Raw genomic sequence first — 24317 nt, forward strand, 5'->3', positions numbered from 1 at the left:
CTTTCAAAAAAGATAATGCTATGATGACAGTACTTACTGGAAACATTTTTGAAGTACCTTCTTTTTATGTTAAAAAGCTGCCCCAACTGCAGCATTTCAGCATACTGTAAGCTTTTCTCATGTCTCCACACCATTTCAAAACACATTTTTGGTTTCTATTACAGCATCCCTAAATGCCATCAATTTTCCTCAAAATACAGGAACTTTCTCATGTCTGTTCCTTCAAATGGAAACATCAATAGGTGTAAATGAGAGTAAGAAATTTTGCTCTTTCGACTGCCTTTAGCTGGTGCAGCCTTTACTGTATAAAATGTTGGTAGCCTTTTGCCCTCCAAAATTTGTATTATTTCAAAAATTCACAATCCATGTATGAATATGAACAGTGTTGCATTGGTTGATTTTATTGGTCTTTTAGGGAAGCTCTGATTGGATGGGTTCTGAGGATACTCCACTGGAAGGATTCTCATGGCGAGGGGGCTCTGAAAGAGATACTACTGGTATCCTGCTGTGGTCCGATGTTTTCATGAGGGAACTCCCAAATGGTGAAAAGGTAATTGCCTCTTAATTATTTTTAATACTTTCGTCAATATTGAAGTGAATATGTAGTTTTATCAACCACTTTGTTCTTGAAATAACATTTCAGCTTATTAGATTATGCAGAGATGTCCAGCTACTATGGAGTTTCTACAGATTTCTCACATGTATTATTGGCAGTATGGAAGCAGTACTGATTATTATGGATTTTATAAATTTGATGGCTTAAAAAGTCATAAGCCTGCTTGTCTCGCTTTATTATGTCTAAATGTGAAGTTATGCACTGTAACTTGTAAGAAGAAATGTATTAATTCAGAAAGCCAGCAACCCTCCAAATTCAACCCCAGTTCTGTATGTTTATAAGAATTGCGCAGCATTTTCCATCTTTGTGAAAGTAAAGGCGCAGTCATATTGGCTGAAATTTTGAAGGGAACATTGTCACTCCAGGAATGCAGTATGGCTGGTTGTTTACCAGCTCTGCGACAATAAAGAGTGCTGAACGAATAAAACAGCAAAATAAGGAATGGTAATCCAATACAAGCAATAACATTTCAGACGTATATACTGCGCCCTGGTGGGGGTGTGATAAGCGTCATGCAATTATAATTATGATGAATTATTGAGGAATATATATTTCATTTTCAGAAGCAAGAAGATTGTACTGTACATACAGTAAGAACAGGCCAGGCCGAGATGGTATGGTGAAACATGCACAGAATATTGTCTCCACTGAGATTAACCAACACAATGAACGGCAGAATTAGAATTCTCAGAAATTGTGACGAGGGGGAAAGAGAGAGGCACGAGTTGTTGACTAGTTGCGGAAAGTTTTCATAGCCCCGGGCAGTCTAGGTTGTGGAAAGAGTACAGAGAGCCGGGTGAAAATTTCTGAGAAATGATGGCGGGGTATCTCCATGTAACTAGCGGGAGTTGAACGCGGGGTTGGCACTGGAAGAAAAAAAATATGAGCCTTCCCGGTCACGTGGTTTAGGTGGACCAATGGAAAAATTCACTTGACCAAAGCAAGGCGACAACTTCGTATTGTAAGAAGCACTAGCGAGGCTAACTCCGTGGATTAAACTGATAGAAGGAAGTGAAGTATCGATTCAGAATAAAGTGGAATTTAGGAGCCTTACTATACCATAAAACTTATAAAAAGTTAATAATGGCGGGAGATTGCATGGTGTAATTCTGAGAATTCATGGACGCTATTCATTGATTGGCTGAGTGCAAAGGAAGCCACAAAAGAGCGCGAAATCCCGAGCCGGGATACGGCAGCTAAATTCGCAAATATATCCATTACCAGCGAACGATAATAGTTGAGAATTGGTATAGAGCCTTTGAGAACATAATTACATCATTGGATCATATATTAAAGCCACGGGCCAAACCGCAAAGTGTCGTATGAAGATATCGGGACTGCGCGTCCCAAGATGAACTCCGGTGAACTCGGAAGAGAGGGGATACAAGTATAAATATGAGGTCGTGGACAAGGACTGGCAACTACTTCTGACAAAGTGTTCGGGCGGTCACCACGCCAGTGGTGCGTAACTACTTTTGACAAAGCGTTCGAGCGGATACCACGCCTGGGGTGCGTGACAACTTCTGATATTTTGTTCGAGCCGTGATTACGCCAGGGGTGCGTGTGTGTACTTACTCGTGGAATAGGGTTCGAAGTATTATATTGTTACATAGTACAGTGATTCATGATGATGTAGCTCATATTACAGTTTTGAGCAGTATACTAGTATGAAGTGTTTCAAATAGACAGGACTCAGTAAAGCATAACTTACGGAGTGTGAGATTCTACCAACAGATTAGGAAGTGTGTTACGTGAGAACGGTCACGAGTGTTTATGTCACCTAGTAAACAGTCGATTCTAAACTGATACCTGGTCAGCTACACGAACGTGAGACGGGAAATTCAAGTGCGCGCACGGGCCGTTGTAAAGGAGATCCCGAGGTATCCCATGTTCCTAGTGTCCGGGAAAGGAATGAAGAATGTATATCTACATTAAGTGGGCTAGATACAAGGCCGAGAGTGTAAAATTTGTGAGTAGAATTTAGAGTGGAAATTATTCCAAAGTGCAACAGTTAATTTATTTGTTTTTATTCAAAATGTGTAAAGTTGAAAAGGGTCAAGGATTAATTCTTCAAGCTGGCATGAATACCAGTGGAATGCATTGCTAAAAACCGGAGGGGCTATGGCTTCTCGTCCGGTTTTAGCAGACTACAATGGCAGAGATGAGTAACCTTTTAACATATTTGTAGATTGCTATCGTTAGGGGGAGGAAATCATATTATATTATCATGGTAACTTGATTGTGAAACGAGCCGTTCCGGCTCGTATAAATTCAGAGATAGACAAAGGGACAAATTAATATGTACATGATTAGATCGAGCACTCATCATAATTTTGATTATTAAATAGAGTATAGTAGGGTTGAGTTGTTCATTCAAGTGCTTGAGTTGTTTGATATGATATGGAGCACGTTTCACGTAAAGATAATGTTAAAATTCATTTAGAAGTGCTTCCAAAGTGTTTTTCCGTTATCGGAACTTTTATAGATATTAAGGCATGTTGTTAAGATAATCCAGAGGTAGGATTGCCAAGTGATTTATATTGTTGTGGGACGGAATGAAGTCCATTGATTTGTTTGTAAATATCGCGAAGTTCGCCAGTGGACAAAATAATAATAATCTGTACAAGTGTCGAAGTAGTACATTAAAATTTGGTAATGTGTAAAGGCGTGTTTAATAATAATCTTTGAGAATAAAGGCACGGGCCTAGTTGGATAGAATGATTGCAAATTAAAGTAATTTAAATGTGGAGATCACATGTGCCGTGAATAATTATAATTTGTGCAGTGAATCCGGTTTTAACACTAAGTTTTGATTTAACGTTTTTGGACTCCATAATAATCATAAAATAAATTGTGGTAGAAACGAGATAGGCATTTTGATAATATGGTCACGCTATGTTTGAGGCCCAGAGTGATTTGAGCCAAAAGTTGAGATTTGGAGTTGTGGGACAGAAATCCGGCCCGAAATGAAAGTGAATTGTACTGATGTTGATGAAGAAATAGATGGATCTTAAGGCCCACATAGAGGTTGTATTTATATACCGGTGTATTGAGTGGCAGAATAGAGTCCACACACCGAGGGTTAATTAGTGAAAATGTTTTGAAGAGTTCCAATGGATAAATGGACTTAATAATGGAAAAGGAAGGAATAATTTAACACTTGCAGAGATTGGAGGTATTTGCCCAACTGCGAGGTGTTATGGGATTTGAGAATTGTCTTAGGAGCATATGGTCTCCATGAATTAACGACAGTACGAAAATAAGGTTGCGGGTTCGAACACTATTATGTCCCGACCGATGTGAATTCGGATCTTTGTGATTTCTGTTTGGGAGAGAACGTATGTGACTAAATTATAAAGATGGGAAATAAAAATAAAGATTCTCGAAAGAATAATAATACTATTAATAATAATAATAATATTCCAAGTAAATCATATCTGGATTGATTAGTGCCAAAATAAATCGAAATTGTAAAAGGGGTTATGCGTTAAACATATTAAGAGTGGACTACCGTGTAACAGGCGAAATTAATTTTTAAAAAATTAATAATAATAATAAATATTTAAAAAACTACTTTTTTTTAAGAATTTACTTTTTTATATTTTGGACATAATAATGATGTTGGGAGTTGAAATGAAAAATTTGAGATTTTTAACTAATAATAATAATAATAATAATAATAATGAGAATATTTGAAGAATTAGAAGTATAATCAAAGAAGCTACTTTTATTTATTTCAGATGAAAATAAAAATCGTGAAAGGTTGAAATATTATTCCGAGGATGATTACGGGTTAAGATAATCATGATCTCCACAAATAATAATAATAATAATAATAATAATAATAATAATAATAATAATAATAATAATAATAATAATAATAATAATAATAATATTTAATATTTTTTTATTTTATTTATTTTTCTTATTATTTCGGATGCTGATGATGGATGATACTAGGGAAGTCAGCTGGCGAATTAACGTAATGTCAATTGGTTGTAAATAATAAGTTAAGTTAATATGTGTAAAATGAAGGCAAATCCCTACATTTGGACCATTAGGTTAGAGTACCTTTGTCGTTTTCCTTCAACTAACGATTAGCATATCTTGGTTAGGAACCCGGGGAGAGTTTGTAGTTTCCCGGGTTGGTCTCATCTCAATCAAAGTGGAGGTGATAACATGGTCCATGTGATCGCGCCTACTTAGCCAACAGGTAATTGGTCCATGATCAAATATGGTCATGGTGTTAACGAAGGTAAATCTGATACCTTCAGACATCAACGGTTCTACCACCCAAATGGAAGGGTGGTCAAAGGTGACAAATATTATGTAATCATTTTTCAGGAATAATTTGCCAAATTACCGGCAAATCAAGGGTCAACAGATTTTGTTGTGTGTAAAAATTATTTTGTTTACTTAAATAAAATGCTCCTTTACCATTTGCAAGGAAACAGTTCCAGGTTCTTGTTCTTGTAGAATAGTAAACCCTTGGTGACCGTTTAAATATCCGTCCCCATCCCTAGGATGGAGCCTTCATAATTTCCCTTTGATCTGAATATATATATATAATTTGTGTGTTTTATGATGAGCCTTAAAGTTAAAGATTAGAGTGTCCCATTCAACCCTGTAGTACTGATTGGATGGCGCCCTTACATTTAGTTTGAGATCTTATATCTCAAAATATTTTTTATTGTTTATGAGTTTCGATAGATTCGGACCGTAACACTCCCTGAGATAAATGCTGGTTGGGACTCAGGCTTTGAGCGGGTACAATACCTTAATGCAGAAGACGATACAGTTCATTGGCTGCCGTGAAGAAATGATGCGCTCTCGTCTTAATTAGGAAATACCTATACTCTTGAAATAAATTCTGTCTCATCGACTTGCCACTGTAGGTAGCCGTATCGTGGATGAGGAGTGTAATTCGAAGTGCTGTTTTTAAATTTTCCCCACGAATAAGAAAAACAAGTTTTGTTCGGTACGTCGCGTAGGAGACTCTCTATTAAAGGATAGTTTGTAAGAAAGAAAAAAAATTGCAAAATGGCAACATTTGTTTACAACCTTTGACCGTGAGTGTAACATCTTTGTGAAGGCATTCCCTGTCAGTTCTTGTTCTATTACCTCTGGTTTGGTAACGAGTTGCCTGCTTTTGTTACAATACATAGTAATGCTGATGTCGTGTAGTGCAAGCCTATTTATGTGTTAAATAATACGATGTTTAAGCATAAGAGCAATGAAGAGCCGAGTGATGATGGCCAAGAATGATTTGAAGCAAATCATTATTAATGAAAGCAGTATACGGAAGTGTTTCCATGCTTAGGACCATCTAAATTTTCACCGAACCAAGAGTTTTGTGTAAAATGTAAGTGTGAGTTTTCCTTTAAACACAGAGGACGCGTTGACTGCCGACTCCATGTGAAATCTAAAAAAACATAACTATAGGCACATCAAAGGGCAATGCAAGACAGTCAATTATCTTTCTTACTACAAAAAGTGACTATAATAGTGTTGTATGAGCTGAATGTTATTTCACACGTTTTTTGGTTGAGCATAACCTTCCTTTATCTGCAGCAGACCATGCTGGACCTATATTCAAGGCCATGTTTTCCGAATCAGAAATTGCTAGCATGGGAAGTGGCAGAAGCAAAACAACTGCCATAGTGAGAAGCATGTTTGAGTCAACAGTATCTGAAGTAGTAAAGTCTCCAAAATGCACCTAACTAACTGATGGTAGTAATAACAATGACTGTAAATTGTATCCATTGATAATTACTTACTTTTGTGAGGAAAAAAGAACAGATTGTTACTCTATTGCTTGCTTTGGTAGTATGTTGTGACTCTGGGAAAGGAATGTTTCAAGTGTTGGGTAGAGAAATTAAGATCATGATGCTGAAATGGAAAAAAAATGTTTATCATTTGGTTTGGACAATGCAAATACAATGGTGGGTATATTTAAGGGAGTGTCAACACTTTTGAAACAGCAGAATTCTTCAGTGGTTATACGAGGCTGTAGCTGTCGTCTACTTCACTCAGCTGCCCAGAAGCAAGTGCAAACATGGAGACATTGTTAGTAGACGTATATTTCTTTCTCCAAAAGAAAAAGACAATTGAAGATCAGGAAATAAGTGGATCTGAGCTCAAAAGCCACAAAATCGTGAAACATGTCAGGGCAAGATGGTTATTTCTCACTGATTCAATAAATAGGTATTAAAACAGTGGGTGCCATTGAAATTGTTGAAGTGGAATAGGAAGAAATCAGCAATAGCAAATTTCTCGCTGTGAAAACGGCAATGGAAAATGATGCCACTAAATTTTACTTATTATTTCTGAAGAAAACGCTCCCCATTTTCACGAAGTATATCATCATGTAAGTAGAATCTCCCTCCATACATGAAGTGGCCAGATACATGAATGGATTGTTGATGGATTTAATAACGAGATTTGTCGAATCTGAAAATTATCAATATAAAGTTCATTAGCAGGATTTGTCATAAAGTTTATGACTAACTTTTAACTGGAGTTACAACAAGACAGCACATTAAGCGAGGAAGTGTGGCTGGGAGTTTATCTGGAGACGATATGAGACAATTCTTCAAATTGGTAATAAATTTCTTCTCTACAGCATGCAGCTACATTTTGGACAAATTCCCTTTTCATGACTCTATGGTGAAGCATGTGGAAATAGTGGATGTTTCATGGAGAGCAACTACTTCATTTTCATTAGTGCTGCTGCTGCTGTTGTTGTTGTTGTTGTTGTTGTTGAATTGTTTCAAAACATAATTGAGAACACTTACCAAGACAAACTGGGAGTGGAATTTGCTTCCTACCAGACAGATCCATTACGTGAAGACATTTCAAACTGTGAAAGAATGGATGTAGCATGGGCTACAATTCTGAGGCTGAAAGATGCTTCCGGAAACATTAAATATGTAGTTCTTTCTCTGCCATTATAGTCATACCTCACCGCAGTGCTGCAATTGAGCGAACATTAGTATTGTCCTCAAGAATCACACTGACTTTCGACCAAATATGAGTACGAGGACTCGTAGTGCTCTCCTGGTAGAAAAAACAAAACTGTTATCATACTCTGAGATCTCCTATCAAAAGTAGTTTTCTAAGAAGTAAGTATCTCTGTGAGACAAAAGAAGTAACTGAAGATGCTGGAAGAAAAGTAACTTAGTTATATTAGTGTGATTTTTTGTTCTTAAACTTGTAAAATTAGAAAAATATGTTCATATTGTTTGAAATTGCATATTGTAATGTAACCGAGATGTCACATTTCCCACGACCTCTTCTGAGATTTAAACTACTCATGACCATCTCTGAGGTATGTCGATGTACTGTGTGTGTATATAACAGATAATATGCTGATTTTGCAAATGTGCTAGTGATTTTAATGTGACAGGCAGGAAATTAAGATGATTTCATGGAGCATAATCGTATCAGTTGTTCAAGCTAGCTGAATAAAAAGAGGGTATATCTGTATTTGAGATTTTCTCCTATTTATCTACATAACAACTTGAGTTTGAGCAATCCCTTCAAAAAACTGGGTTTGAGATGAAGCTTTGAGAATGGTCTTCTCAAAACTGATTTTTCTGTCTTGGGAGTGAAATTGTGGTCATCTTTGCAACCTATCTTGTGCTAACGTCTTAATTTCTATGCAAGTACTTCATCCGATACCTTCTTTGATTTGTCATATTTATGACCTATCCATACATTTCCTTCCAAAACCAACTGAACGAGACCTGAGCGTCTCAAAATGTGTTCAGTCAGTCAGTCAGTCAGTCAGTCAGTCAGTCAGTCAGTCTCTCTGTCTGTTCTTTTGGTTGAATATCGCCAAATTATTGTCCTTCCACCAGCTTGTTTCACTATCTCTTTGAGATTCAGTCTACGTATATCACCTTCACTATTCGCCTATTCAAAATCTTCTATTTTCCACCTTTCAGCACCAGTCCATGTTACTCTTCCGTTGTCAAGCACTACACGTAAGTCTTCTAAGTGGCTTAAGCAACAGAATGCTGACCTAAGCCCAGATTAGTAGGTTTGATCCTAAGTTATTCCAGGGGTACTTGAAGGCGCTAAAGTATGCCTGGTAACATGTCAGTAGATTTACTAGTGCAGGAAGGAATTCCTGCCAGACTGAATTCCAGCATCTTGCCGTCTCCGAAAAATCATTAACATCATTATTATACAAGTCTCCAGAAACATCTTTCTGATACACATTTATATATTTGAAGTTAACAGATTTCTTTTCTCTCAAAAAATCCTTCCTTGCTTGGGCTGGTAAATTTTATATCCTCCTCCTGCAGTCATTGGCAGGAGTACTCCTTGTACACAAAATGTATTGCCAGATATCTCTTATATGCTGATGTCGTGTGACATGGAGTGCCAGATGGACTTTTTCTGTCCTTAAAAAATCTGACTACATCTGCGGGGTTTGAACCCTGCAGTCTTGAGATCTGGAGCCTGACACTCTACCACTGATCTACACAGGGAACTTGGAGAATTGAGAAGTGGCGGTCCCTCCCTCCAGCTGCAAATGCATGTTTGGAGAGAGTAAATTAGAACAACATAATATATATTTTCTGATTAATTTTGAAAAGGAATATCTGAGTGAACAATGGTACCAATTGGTCATTAAGAATGCAGTGAAAACAGAGATTATCATTGTGCTATACCAGACTTCTCTGATAAGCAATGTTTGCAGTTATTTGTTATGACCTGGTAATTTTTTTTTTTTTTCTTTAAGATTACAAAACATAGTTAACTAATGTGTGATGTTATTCTACTCTGTACTTTATCTACAATTTAGGTTGCAGTTTTACTAATGGATACTCAAGGAGCATTTGATAGTGAAAGCACAGTTCGGGACTGCGCAACAGTATTTGCTCTCAGCACAATGCTTAGTTCTGTCCAGATTTACAACCTACTTCACAATATTCAAGAAGATGACCTGCAGCACCTTCAGGTAAAGTTTGCTTACATAGCATATATAGTAGAACCCCTATTTAATGTTTTGTGGACCTGATATTTTTAACTTTTTAACCTTTACCTTAAATTGAGGTTTGAGTAGAAAGCTCACCTTTTCTAGAGATCCTTGCTTGTATTAACATAAATTGTACCATCATACATTATTTACACAGTGACAGCAATAAAACAGGCAGATATCTACCCTACACATTGTGCTGTAGGTATGGTTTGTGCTCCATTTTGACAGATTTTTGTTGGTGAATGCAAAACCGCTTCGGTTTGAGGTTGTTCTTATAACGTTTGACATGATTTTCCACAAAAGTCGGGAAAGGTACTCACACAAAAACACATTAAAATCGGTATGAAACAGCAATCGGTTTGTTTAAACATTTTTGCGGATGTTTTCTAAGCAGCAGCTTGCTCATTAGCGCGTATTTTCTAATTACAATAGTCCATTGTCATTAAAACGGGGCTTCTCTTCTACTACAGCGGCCCCAGTTGGATGTGTATCAGAGTTCGACATCTCGCTCCACCCCTATGTGCCTGCGCTCTAAGTTCCTCTTCTGCCTTGAATCACGCTTAGATAGCTTATGACGGCTTTTTCATAGGTTGTTAATGTCCCATAACCAAAACAAATAGAAATAAATATTTGAGAATTTTAACATTTCCTTAACGTTAAATGCGGTTTTTGCCACATTGTGAATTGTGTTAAATTGAATATAAAATTGCATTGCTCTTATGAAATAATTTTCGGGACTGGGAATTTCTTCCGTTAAATGCTGGTTTATGATAAATTGAGGTCACGCAAAATCGGAGTTACACTGTATCATGTTGATCTATTTGATTAAAGTGTCTTGCTTAACTTAACATTACAGTATAAGGATGTTATTCATAAACATTCACTAGTCTTGCTTCAGTCCGGACTAAAGATAGAGCTGACTTAGGCGGGACTAACTACGGACCAAGAACATGTTATTCATAGACCTGGATTATACATGTACTGCACCTGTCCAGGGCTCCAGTGCATAACAATCTACATTAATCGGCTTGTGAAGTGGCTGTAAGGATTCATTTGACGAGACCCTCGGACGGACCCTGGAATCGAAGCCCATCACCCCTACTTGAGTCTTCCCTTGGCTTACTCAGAGCTTGGGTACGGGGTCTGTCCGGAAAGGGGCTTAAACTATTTAATTCTAAGTAGAGGGAAAGAGTCTCGGACATCAAAGGAATATGAACACATTACTAATGAGAAGGAACATCGTCTATTTTGCAGAAACACTTTTAATTAACTAAGGAAAACACTTGAAATTTCATTACATACAGATATGCTGAGATATTTATTAATACACTACACTAATTCATAATCAGGTCTGAGCTTGAATGTCCTTTTCTGTCTTTTTCTCAGACCGGCATTTGTCATTTCATAACCTTCAAATCAATGAATGAATCATCAATGATCTGCATTTAGGGCTGTCACCCAGGTGGCAGATTCCCTATCAGTTGTTCATCTAACCTTTTCTTAAATATTTTCAAAGAACTTGGAAATTTATCGAACACTTCCCTTGATAAATTATGCCAAACCCTTACTCCTCACCCTACTGTGTAAATGAATATTTGCCCCAACTGGGTTTGATTTATTAACTTCCTTTTGTCCATGCCCCCAATTTGTCTCTTCCAGTTTTACACTGAAGAAAATGGAAATTGCAACACCCAGAAGGAGTGGTGCTACATTGCTGCAATTGAACATGCAGGACGAGTGTTCGGTTGTGCTTCGATGATTACAATTTCAGGTCCCTATGACCACAAGTTTGGACAACAATCAATACAGGATGTGCCCACCACGAGCTGCAATACATTGATGAATTCGTCGAGGCATGGAGTCAATAAGGCCCTGGATCGCTTCCTGAGGAATTGTGGCCCATGCCTGCTGCACTGCACGGGTCGGTTGTTCCAGAGTTGTGGGTGGCTGAGGACGGTTGGCCAGTTGTCGACCCATCATGTCCCACAGCTCAGTAGGACTGAGGTCCGGGGATCTGGCGAGCAATTCTAAGGTTGTGATGTCGTGAAGAGCTTCTCTGGAGATGCGTGCAGTGTGAACCCAGGCAATGACCTGCTGAAACATCCCATTAGCAATGTTCGCCATCATAGGGACAACCACAGGATTGAGTACCCTATCAACATACTGTCGAGCAGTCATAGTGCCCTCAACAAGCACTAATTGTGATTTCACATTAAAGCCAATACCTCCCCAGACCATAATGCTTGGAGTTGGCCCTGTGTGCCTCTTGACAATAAGATCTGGGCAGCCCCTCTCCCCGGTACATCGGTGCACACGATTCCGGCGATCGCTGTGGGCAAGACAGAAGCGCGATTCATCACTAAAGATGACCCTATGTCATTCGTCGACCCACGTCGATCTTTCTCGACACCAGGCCAGCTTAACACGTTGCTGTTGTGGGGTCAATGAACACCTTCTGCAGGGTCATGGGCTTGTAAGCCAGCTGCACGCAGGAGATTACCAGCTGTTTGTTGTGTAACGTGGGGTGCCACAGCTGCTCGAATTTGCGCTGCTGTTGCATGGGGTTCCATCCGGGCCATCCGAATGATGCGGCGATCCTCTCTCACAGTTGTCTCTTGCGCTGGGCCTGTGCCAGGTCTACGAGTGTGGGTACCTTCATTTGACCACTGCTGCCATACACGTTGTACCGTAGATGCCTGTCGGCAAACACGTGCAGCGACAGTCCTTAGCGATAATCCAGCCTCACACAACCCAATTATCCGAGCCCTCTCAAACAGTGACAGTTGTTGATAGAGTGCTCTTCTCTGTCGTCGAGGCATGTTTGACGGGGAACACTTCACTGCACAGACTGCAAGTCAACTACGCTACACCAGAGTCCGTATACTGGAGTTGATTCCTCCGCGACACTGAAAAGGGCGTCCCCTTTGAATTACCTAACACACGAAGATCTTATTATATTAAGCATTTTACACATATATTATTTACAAGGGCATATCTTCTTCACGGCATGAGTTGTATCACTCAAGTTAATCATATCATGTTAATTGAGGGCCGTTGAAATTGAGTACACTTCGAAACACATGATAGCTATGTCACATTCTCTATGCTAATAACCTCGTCTGATTTATCACGCCTGTTTCATAGGGATTTACCTAGGCGTTAATATAACACGTGACATTTCATTTCAACGGTGTTTCTAAAAATAACAGGCATATCAACCAACAACCAATAAATTGCATCACCTCATATAATACACTTACTGGAAGAAATAACATAACATCTTGCATTTGCTTCTCCATGCCAGAGAAGAGAAGAAAAAAAAAAACACTGGATCTTGGTACAGCTCAGCTTAGTTACCACATGTGGGCAACAGTCTCCATCGAACCCCGGAGCCTCGAGCTCAGGGCTCCCATATGTGGGGTGAAAAAAAAAAAAAACTGAAAATCCTATCATGGTTTTTATTTTAATAATAATAACAAAGGTGGAAGGAGTTCATTTATTTGTCAAACCTGAGATATATGCAACGGTGTCTTTATCTTGAATTATGCATGTTTTCGTTCTACTATGGAAAGAAGGACTGAAAGCATCCCTTTACACAGTGGCCAGCGAGCTCCTCTCGTCCCCTCTAGGCCATAAACTTGTCAGTTGGCTCGGCTCGCCTGTCCTTTATTTTCTTTTTTTCTTCCCCCACAGAGCAAGGCTATTCACTTACTTGCTATATTTAAATACTCGTATTATCGTAAAACAACTTTTTCTCTGCGATTCATTGGCATTGTCAGCTTGACATATCCTACATATAGCCTCAGCCATCTCATTCATATGACGGCATTTCCATCGTCCCATATATCTGTTCTACCGGGAAATCCACATATGTAAACACACTGTACTTCCATACTTGCGAACTCGCAAATCAAGTACCGTCCTTTCGATCCTCATACCCCGAAAACTATGCACATTTAAATAAAAGACTCTAGCCTTCAGGACAAAATTTAAAAAAAAAATTCATGGTTAATCGCGGTCTATGTAATTCAAGTACACCCCACAATTGGTTCATTGCCGTCTGGTGGTATGCAGCCTTAAATCTATACCGGAGGAAATTCTATCATCAGGTGACGTATCATCCTAAATAACTAATCGGGAATTTTGTGATGATTCGTATCATTTAAACTCAGCCTTGGACGATCGGATCATATTATGAAACCTTATTCCCCTTTATTTACATCATGTCACCTGTAAATTATACTAGGGCGTTATTAATTACCATGCATTATATCCCCTAATTAACGAAATGAGTGGCTCCAGCCACGAAGAAAATCTCACAGGAAAATCTTATCAACTATAATCACTGAAACCTGCATTATACTCAAATGATATTCAAAGTATTTACATGCAAATGATTTTACTTCCCTACACGTGACTAGCTATCAAGATAAATGAAAGAGTACTCAACACTTCTGCAATCAGCTCTCCTCAGGGAGTACATCCATCAGCTTAGGCGGTCATCGGGGCGTTGATATCTGCAGGGTTGTCCAGAGTCCTCATATGCCGGTTCGTCCGCATGCCGATTGGATCCTCAGATGTCGTCGGAAAGTCCAGAGTATACCTGATGTGTTGAAGTGACTATACAGCGGACCGCTCACCAGCCCTGAAGTTCTCGGAGGTCAATTATGCAATGAGGAAGGATTAATGTGTTGTAAATGCACTAATTGTGTCATGCATTATAACTCTGTCACGGCTAAAAGTACTCATATATTCAAGTATCCTTGCCCTAGACTGTTAATCTGTCCTGCAGCTCGACACCGTTGCCTTCCCTTGCACACACAAGTTCTCCATAAATACTGTAGTTGAATCTAAGAGCACCACACACTAGACGGGCACACTCACAGGGTTCGAACATACGTGTTAATATTTTTTTTTTATCGGTCATCAATCGACCCACTCCGCTTCAATAATCTTTAATACAATGTGCAACTCACTGCATTAGAGCGAATACGGCGGACACTGCCCGGTCTACAAAAAAAATGATGGCTGAATGCCAGTCACTGATGTCGTCGGTTCGAACCTCACTGCAACACTGTGATCGAACTATATCTTTAACACCCCGCGCCTCTCTGATACATAATCCGAATAAAAAATTCACATCCAGATCATTGCAGACTGCATTAGAAACATAATAAATATCTGGCTTGCAACGCACTGTCACTCACTATATGTTGTCATTTACTGTTACATATCACTGTTCGATGAGGAATTTCCACAATGTAAAACACTAAGTATTCATACTAACTGTTCACTCACGAATAGGCCTGTTGATTAGACCGAATGCACAGAATATACTGGAATACACTGGTCTCTTGCCTCTCGCCTATATGGTGGAAAGAATTATTTCTGGAGGGGGAATCAGTCCACGCCCTCTTGTCAAACATCGATCCGCTAGCAGATACATTTACACGTTGAATTTAGTATCGAATTAAAGCCTGTATATTCCACTTTCCGTTGATCAATTTTCATTGCGAATCCTTCACGGGCTCGCCTGTAATTATCAAAGCGTCAGTACCAATTTAAAGTAGGTGGAGCTTCACCCCCGGGGATTTTTCAGTCTTCCTGGTCCCGTCATAGCCAGGCATCTGGTTTTTCTCATCTCAGGCGATCAGCTATGTGCGTACTTCCTCTTATTCTTATTATGTAAAATGGTTCTCCACATGATAAATCCACATAAAATCCCCTCATTTATTGAAGCCGTAACTCGAAATTATCCATCACGCATTTCCGAGTTATTAATGTTGATAGCCTCGAAACAGTTGAAAGCTATACATTGGTGCCACCAGATATTTAGGGGAATACATGGGGTGATATCGTCTCGAATGTTGGGATGACTTCTTTGAGGCTGTTTCGTGACCTCACCTCTCAGTCATGTGACATCTCGCTTGCCCCAGCTCTCTCGCTCAGAGAGAGAAAGAATTCCACTTATGGACGCCTCTACTCCCTGTTTTCTCAATTGCGCGCAACGAGAGGAGAGGCGCGTGACTCTACGGCGGCTCGCATCCCGGAACCGTCAAGATTATCCCTGTTCGGCGGCTATTTAACGTAGAACCGCGCGGAAAACGGCATATTCTCTCTACAGGATGTCTCCATATACGTATGACGAGGTCATGAACGGTCACAGTACTAAGATAGTCTAAAGATCATCCTTGCACATTGCTGCCAAGCATTGAGATGAACTTGTGCGCACGTGCAAAGCGGAGCACGGCCGATTTGATGCATCGCTCCAGCTATTGCAGTGTAGGTCTAGTGGACAATGTTCCGAGATGTCAGTAACAATGTTAGTTCTCTATTCACACATGATTTTCAAGGACTGATAATGGACAGCGAAAAGAAGATACGGGAGACCAACTGCAGTCGAGAAAAAAAAAAAAATTATTCCTCTTTTCATGTGTGAAGAAGAGATTACCAGTGGTGGAAAATGAAATCTATCTCCACAAATTCAAATACAAAGAAGATACTTTTTTTTTTTTCTTCAGTTCCTTGTAAACATAATTAGGCTAATATTACCTTCCCAGTTATTGATGATTGTACATTACATTACTTTTAAGTTTATAAAATAAAATCTTCAATACCATTGGATAATATCATGACTGGTTGGGTAAAAGTTTTCATTTTGTACCTGGACAGGGATCTATTTATGACTGTGTGTCTGTATAACAGATAACACACTGATATTGCAAACATGCCAGTGGTATTAATGTGACAGGCAGGAAATTAAGATGATTTCATGGACCATAATTGTATCAGTTGTTCAAGCTAGCTGATTAAAAACAGGATAACTATATTTGAGATTTTTTTTATCCAGTGTCGCTTGGTAGCCAATGGCGTTCGGGGCTGTTGAGCCATGGGGCTTGGTTTGGTTTGTTAATTTTATTACCTGAACATTTAAAGAAAAGCATCTTGTCTGTTAATATAAATTTGTGCGTCTTTCCCTCCAAGATTTTAAATCCAAATGTGTGTTTCATCAACGGTTCCAGTGGCCTAGAATGAATTTATGATGATGACTACGACTGACTGGGTGAAAACCTGTTACCGGCACATAGTCTACTCCTGTCGAATAGCACGGAGGGGTCTGCTCAAGCCTTTACGTCCCCATCCGATGGATGACTGGCCATCAACAGCGTCTTATGCCCTCGCTCCATATGAGCACTGCAGAGAGGTTTTGAAATTTAACCAGGGCTTTTGGCACACCATCTGGTGATAAGAAAGTGTATATCACCACCTCCCCTATCCTACCTACCAACATTCTGATAGTGAAAATATTTTCAACCAACGGGACTCGAACCGGCTAACCACGGTGCCAGACCATAATATAAACTTCACGCTTTAACGATCATTGCCACCATGTGGGTCGACATAAATGTTCCTATAGGTTGTTACTGCAGACATTGCAGGCAGTAGACTAATACAATTCAAATAATTGAAGGAACTGCACATCGTGAAACTTTCTCATTGCCAGTAATCTTTTTTTCTTCCTCAGCAGGAAACTTCACGTACGCCGAGGTAAGAGTTAGGGATGACAACAGAGACTTCGTAAATAATTCAGCTGACCATGAGCTGACTAATTTCATGTGTTATGGGCTTCAATTTCACAAATGACAATGACAGTTCTGTTCTCTATAGAAACAGGCAAACCTCTACAGGTTGCATGCTAATATAGGTTAGGACGCACAACTTCTATAAGATCTCATGTATTGGTCTTCGTAAAATAATATATATTCATTAAAACTGATATTGTCGTACTTCAGGAAGATAATCATAAGTCTTCCCTTCTCCCTTATATTGCGAACTAACTGCAACTTCTCATACAACCTCCATGTTATTGAAGTTAGTCCTCGGTTAAACTACCTCTAGACCAGGATTAAGTTAGTCCGGACTAAAGCCAGATCATCCCTCGGATTAAGGGGAAAGGCTGCCTATGAATAAGAAAAACGTTAGTCTGCTCTTAGTCCATAGTTTGTTCGGCTTTAGTCCAGACTAAACACGACTATGAATATCGCCCTATATCATCTAGTTTATATCGTCTGATCAAAAGTACCTTCCAGATGTCCCTTGAATACATGGTGTGGTAGTGGAGAATAATACCCTTGGCCTTTATTACAGCTCCAACTCTGTAGGGAGACTATACCTGGTGTCAGAACATCTCTGGGGGAATGGCAGACCATTCTTCCTGCAGCGCTGTAGAAAGTGTACTTGATATGGGCTGTTGGCGTGTGGAAGGAAGTCACCATTCTAGTTCATTCCAGAGGTGTTAGATAGGATTGAGTTTGGAAGTCTGGGCTGGCTTATCCATTTCAGGAACCTTGTTATCCACAAACCACTCACGAACAGATCCTTCTTCATGACGGATCATTATTGTGATGAAACATGGTGTGATCACCTCTGAACTGATCTTCTAGAGTAGACGGCATGCAGCTGGTCAGAATGTTTATATAGCCTTCTCTCTTTGTAGTATTGGAGAAGAATGAAGTCTCTTCCATGAAGAATGCCCCATAATATTATTATTATTATTATTATTATTATTATTATTATTATTATTATTATTATTATTATTATTTACCACAAATCATACAGATTATATGGATGGTCTAGTGGAAAAGGGCAAGCCCCATGTACATTAGTTGCTTCACAGACCTACTAAGATGTGTTGGTGTGACGTAAAGCCAGACCTACTAAGCTAATATATACAATAATTACATTATTCACATATTTACACTCGTAGAGTAATTCATTCACTCGGCAACCTTTTCTCTCCCTTTCACTCCCGTCCATGCACACACAGAAATTTACATCTTTTTACATGGTTTGTAAACTGCATTAGAGGCAACGCTTTTATTTTTGGTGGTAGCTCATTCCAGAGACATACGGAGCAGCCGTAGTAGCCGGATTGGTAGGAGGTGGTGCAGGAAAATGGAGGGACAAGATTAACGCCTCTGCGAGCAGAGCAAAAGGATAGGGAAAGGCGGCGAAACGGGTCAAGGTTAATGGAACTGGCAATGGATTTTTGGAGGAAGATCAAGTCTGTTCCTTTGACAATGTTTTCTGTCCTGGGGAGGTTAGCCAAATAAAGATGGGAGTGGTAAGTTATTAGCATTTCTGCCCAATTCTCTATGTTTTGAAGTTTGTTTAGGTTTGTGACTGTGGTGGGACTCAGGCAGGAAAACCATAGTTTAGTATGGGTCTTACCATACTGAGGTAGGCTGTTTGTAGGGCCCCTGGTTTGAAGCCTTTTAGGTTCCTGCTAAGAAATTCCATGACTTTTATCGCTTTTCGCCTTGCCTTCTCAGTCTGCAGGTTCCATTTCAAATCCTTAGAAATAATTATCCTGAAAGTTTGATATTTTCACATCGCGGTATTACATTCTTATTTAGTTCATATGTGTTCTCTATGCAGTTCTTTGATCCACTTATCCTAATATATTTACATTTATTTACATTTATGCTTAGCCTATTCACGGAACAGCATACAGATAAATTTCGCAGGTCTGATTGTAGATTTTGACCCCCCCCCCCCGTATACCACACACTGTGTTTCATCTTCCAGGAAGGACCTCACCCACATCAGTAATGTGCCTCATATACCGAGCTGTTGTAGCTTTAACAGAAGTCATTCATGCGGCACTTGGTCGAGGGCTTTGCTCCATTCAAGTGACAGGCAGTCCACCTGAATTACATCTGGTTGATCCAAGTAACACTGCCAGTCGTCAATGACTTTTGTTAAGAACATTGCACAAGAACTCCCCAGGAGGAATCCATGCTGAGTATAGCCCATCCGCTCTCCTTCCTGTAAGAATTCAAACACATTCCTTGCTACCAGTTGCTCCATACACTTACAAAGGAGTGATGTAATTGCCACCAGCCTATAATTGTCAATGTTATCTCTTCCTCCACTTTTGAAAATTGGTACTACATTTGCACACTTCCATTCACTGGGTAGCCAGCCTCTGTTAATATTGATATGTTGAACAGGGCGCACAAGGAGGGAGCTAATGCTTTAGTGCACTGCACTAAAATAATTGCAGGTGTGTTGTCCAGCCCGGAAGTAGCATGTGGTCGAGTCTTTCAGAGGCTGTTAATTACCTCGTGCTCTGTGAAGTAAAGGTTGGAGAGGGAGAGGGGTGATGGCTGAGTTTGTGTTCAGGTACATATTTGTATTTTTCCCGGGCTCATTAAAATTCCCTTTAAATTTCTCCCTGAACGCTGTGGCAATGGCCTCAGGGGAGGTAACAGTTGTTCCGTTAGAGTAGAATGCACTTGGTGCTGAGTTGCCATGTTTTCTATTCAGGAATTTCCACACATCTTTGCTGTTGCCACTTATCTTGTTTATGTATTTTTTGTATTCTTCGCGGATGAGTTGCTGGGTTGTGTTCCTCACGCATTTATATTTGTCCTACATAAGATTGCTTGTATCCTTTTTCCATTTCCTGTAGAGAGCATCCTTTTTGCGTATCATTTTGAATATTTCTTTTGTGATCCATGGAGAGTTTTTCTTTGTACCGATTTTTACTTTAGGCACCGCTTTGTCGACACAGTGAAAGAAACTTTCTTGCCATCTAGACCACACTGAATTGATGTCCACAGTGTTTAAAGATAATGGGATGGGTAGATGTTTTCTGAGAAGGTATGATAGTAGTTCCCAGTCAGCTTTTTTGTAGTTATAGATTTCTCTATTACAATTTTTTACTGGTGGTTTCTTGTATTTTAGGGTGGCTGTAACTGCTAGGTGGTCGGAAAAGCCGGGGATGACTTGTGTCTTCATTACTGAGGATGGTAGGTTAGTAAGGAATAAATCTAGTGTGGGGCTAGAGGTTTTTGTTAAACGGGTTGGTTCAGTAATTAATTGGTCAAGGAACAGGTCGTAGAATGCTGTAAGGGAAGTTTCTGCTTATGGGTTGATGCGAATAGGTGGGAGGTGAAGGCGATTGTGCTGCCAGTCAACTTCCAAGTTAAAATCCCCAGTTATGTATATACCTCTATATCGGTGTTGGATATTTTGTACACGGCTTAGAGACAGTAGTAATTCCTCATTGATGTCACTGGGGAACTTCGGAGATTGGTACACGGAACCCAAAAGAAACTTGCTTCCAGTGCACGTGAATTCCACCCATACAATTTCTGCCTTTGTTTCCAGCTGCTGGAGGCGCACAGGGTTGAATTCAGGTTTCATCGCAATAAGTATCCCTCCACCTGAGGTCAATGATCGATCTTTTCTAAATACTGTGTATGACTGACGTATCACTTCTGTGACATATATTGATGAATTTAGCCTGGATTCACTAATGCTCACAATTGATGGGTCTAAAGAGGCAAGAGTGGCCTGGATTACCTGTTTTCGCTTTGCACATTTCAGGCTACGAGCATTAAGTGAAAACACCGTAACTGTCCTCTTACCTGCAGTCCAATGTTCTGAATTGCTGAACTCACTATTTACACTATTTACACTGCTTGATGTGTTACAAAAAGATTCTGAGAATTGAGGAAAATTACATTTCCAACATCAATCAATCAATCAATCAATCAATCAATCAATACTGATCTGCATTTAGGGCAGTCACCCAGGTGGCAGATTCCCTATCTGTTGCTTTCCTAGCCTTTTCCTAAATGATTTCAAAGAAATTGGAAATTTATTGAACATCTCCCTTGGTAAGTTATTCCAATCCCTAACTCCCCTTCCTATAAATGAATATTTGCCCCAGTTTGTCCTCTTGAATTCCCAACTTTATCTTCATATTGTGATCTTTCCTACTTTTATAAACGCCATTCAAACTTATTCGTCTACTAATGTCATTCCACGCCATCTCTCCGCTGACAGCTCGGAACATACCACTTATAGAAATAATATGAGTCACCACCTTATCAATACACTATTTTATTTACTACCAAACTGGTAAATAGGGTCAATACCGGTTTCGACCCCTAAGGGGTCATCCTCAGTTGACACATACAAAATATCTACAAAAACATCACATATAATGGTTAATGTTTAAAATTCATATGTCATTAAAATGCTGGTAAGTACATCTTAGTTTGGATATGTGTATATTATGGGATTTATAAGTTTGCGCTATTTGAGCTATTATATAGGTCTTCTGTTCCCTTGTATACAGTGTCAAAAGTATTATGTTGAATGTAATTCATCCATTTGACAAAATGCTAGTGAATTGACTGTTAAGTATGTACATTTACTGAGAGGTACATGCTATTCTACTTTACAATTTATATTACACAATATGAAGTAAAATTGTTGCATTTGCACACATATGATGATATTAAGTCCAATGTAGGGTCTTAAAGATATACTGTTTGGATTTTCAGTATCCTGATTACATTTCATGTAGTGGTTTATAAGGTTTACTTATTCACTTATTTAGTTCAGTTAAATACATAGAAGGACCTTGTTGATTTGAATTCTTATGATTAAAATATTGGTATATGATACCTTGTTGACGTGGATCCTTAATACTAATGTATAAGTTTGTAGCACCTTATATTCTTGTTTTTTTGTCTTAAAATAGAGTTGTGCCTTGACACTGTTTATTTTGTTAGGTGCGTGCATATAAAAGTCTTGTTAAAATGAACCCTTAGGGCTAAAATACCGGTATGAGATACCTGTTAAAATACTTTAGATTAAAAGTACTGATATGTGGTGCTATGTGCATATTCTTGAAACATAAATGAGTTTAACATAGTTTGATAACAGTACTGTAGGTTATTATGATTAGTTGTTGTAGTTTAATGGCTGGTCCATTAGAAATATATAAATGTTTACTTGAATAGGACCGAATACATGTTCATGCTGTATGCATTACGAGTGAAATTGCGTAACATTTTGATAGTAATAACTGGCAATTTTGTGGGATGCTGCTGTTGTTGTAGCTGGAAATCTTGAATGTTATTAAGATAGCGTTCTCTTCTTGTCGCGTGTCGTATTCAGGTTGGGTTGGTGACTATTGAGATGAAGTACATTTTGGAAGTCGTATGTCTTAATTGGGTTGCACGTTGGTTGTATCGTAAAAGCGTGTTGTAAATTAATATATCTGTAAGTAGAAATAATAAGTGTGTGAGATGATGTATCATAGGAATGTATACAAGGGAACAGAAGACCTATATAATAGCTCAAATAGTGCAAACTTATAAATCCCATAATATACACATATCCAAACTAAGATGTACTTACCAGCATTTTAATGACATATGAATTTTAAACATTAACAATTATATGTGATGTTTTTGTAGATATTTTGTATGTGTCAACTGAGGATGACCCCTTAGGGGTCGAAACCGGTATTGACCCTATTTACCAGTTTGGTAGTAAATAAAATAGTGTATTGATAAGGTTGTGACTCATATTATTTCTATATAGTGATACCAATCAATACGGATATGAAGCTTATAAATAACATACCACTTAGTCGAGCAGCTCATCTTCTTTCTCTCAATTCTTTCCAACCCAAACATTGCAACATTTTTGTAACGCTACTCTTTTGTCGGAAATCACCCATGTCTGTACTCCTGAATTAATTTTCCTTGGTAGCGATGTATTAGTTTTTGCATGTTCTGTGAACTGGCAAGTGACAAGATGTACACGTCACAAATAACTGATTCACACGACCTTTAGAATTACACACGTTGCACAAGCGGTTGTTCAATTCCGTGTCTCCACTAAAAGCAACGGAAAGTATCACAAGGTGGAGTAATGATGTGGGTGGTTTGGCAACCTTGCTCCCTGTCAGGCTCCCCCTACCTGTTCCTGCGGTTCCCTTCTACACCACGTCCAAGAATTAATTTCATATTTAGATGCCACTAACAAGCGTTCTGTAATTTCTAAATCCGTGCACAATTCTCGGTTTGTCAAAGAGTGCTTCGGTACTATTTTCACAGAAGTTATTACACTTTTTACCATTAAAAACATAACACAAACTTGGAGAACTCTTCCTCTGACAAATCATTGCGGGATGTGTACAGGCTGGCATGAATCGTTTGCCTGAAATTCAGCACACCCATATTCTTTTTTCTGATGCCACATGGTAATAGTATAGCATGATTTTGTTACTCCAAGTCTGGCATCTGTATTTATCCACAAACCAACGGTGGTGCCCCTTTACACCACCGAACACAACACTTACCAGTCACTGAAGAAATGTTCAGTTCATGGATGGGTGCCTTAGCCTTGAACCTCATTCCTTCTATCGCAGGGTACACAGTCATGGTGCTAGCTCCACAATTAGTGGCACTGCGGAATTCATGTATGGCAGTATCGCACGACGTTACGTGATTATTTTGTACCACATTCTTCATTGCTCGACAATTCTTGTCAGTCAATATGTGTGGGTTCTGTTGTGGTTGGTCTTCCATTTCCGCTTCACAGTTGCGTCCTCAGCAGTTGATTCGAGCAACTTGAGGAAGACGGAAATGGCCCTGACTGATTGCTTTCTGACATAACAGCTAATAACTATTCTGCGTTCAAAGTCTAAAAGCTTCCTTGCTGCATCCACTGTGCAGGTATCTCATAATGCTGAACAACAGCTAGTCCTTGGCTGCCTTTTATAACAGCAGCGGTAGTAGTAGCGATATCTAGGCTCTGGTATTTGTGTACAAACGGGGGTCTGAATACATTTTTGTCGGATAGTGTACTACTCTTCCAGGTGCTTGTTGCTTTTGTGTTGTG

At 39.2% G+C, this 24317-nt stretch overlaps 1 protein-coding gene across 2 annotated transcripts in view; it reads left to right on the top strand.

Annotated features, from left to right (window-relative positions):
* atl (atlastin GTPase) overlaps positions 1 to 24317 on the top strand; it is a 412469-nt gene that overhangs the window by 232495 nt on the left and 155657 nt on the right. For both annotated transcript variants that reach the window (XM_067140332.2, XM_067140333.2), the window contains exons 4-5: positions 416 to 550; positions 9429 to 9584. In XM_067140332.2, coding sequence (XP_066996433.1) covers positions 416 to 550; positions 9429 to 9584 — 291 coding nt within the window. The remainder of the gene's footprint in view (positions 1 to 415; positions 551 to 9428; positions 9585 to 24317) is intronic.

The sequence above is a fragment of the Anabrus simplex genome, chromosome 2 (genome assembly GCF_040414725.1).
Source record: "Anabrus simplex isolate iqAnaSimp1 chromosome 2, ASM4041472v1, whole genome shotgun sequence".
NCBI lineage: Eukaryota > Metazoa > Arthropoda > Insecta > Orthoptera > Tettigoniidae > Anabrus > Anabrus simplex.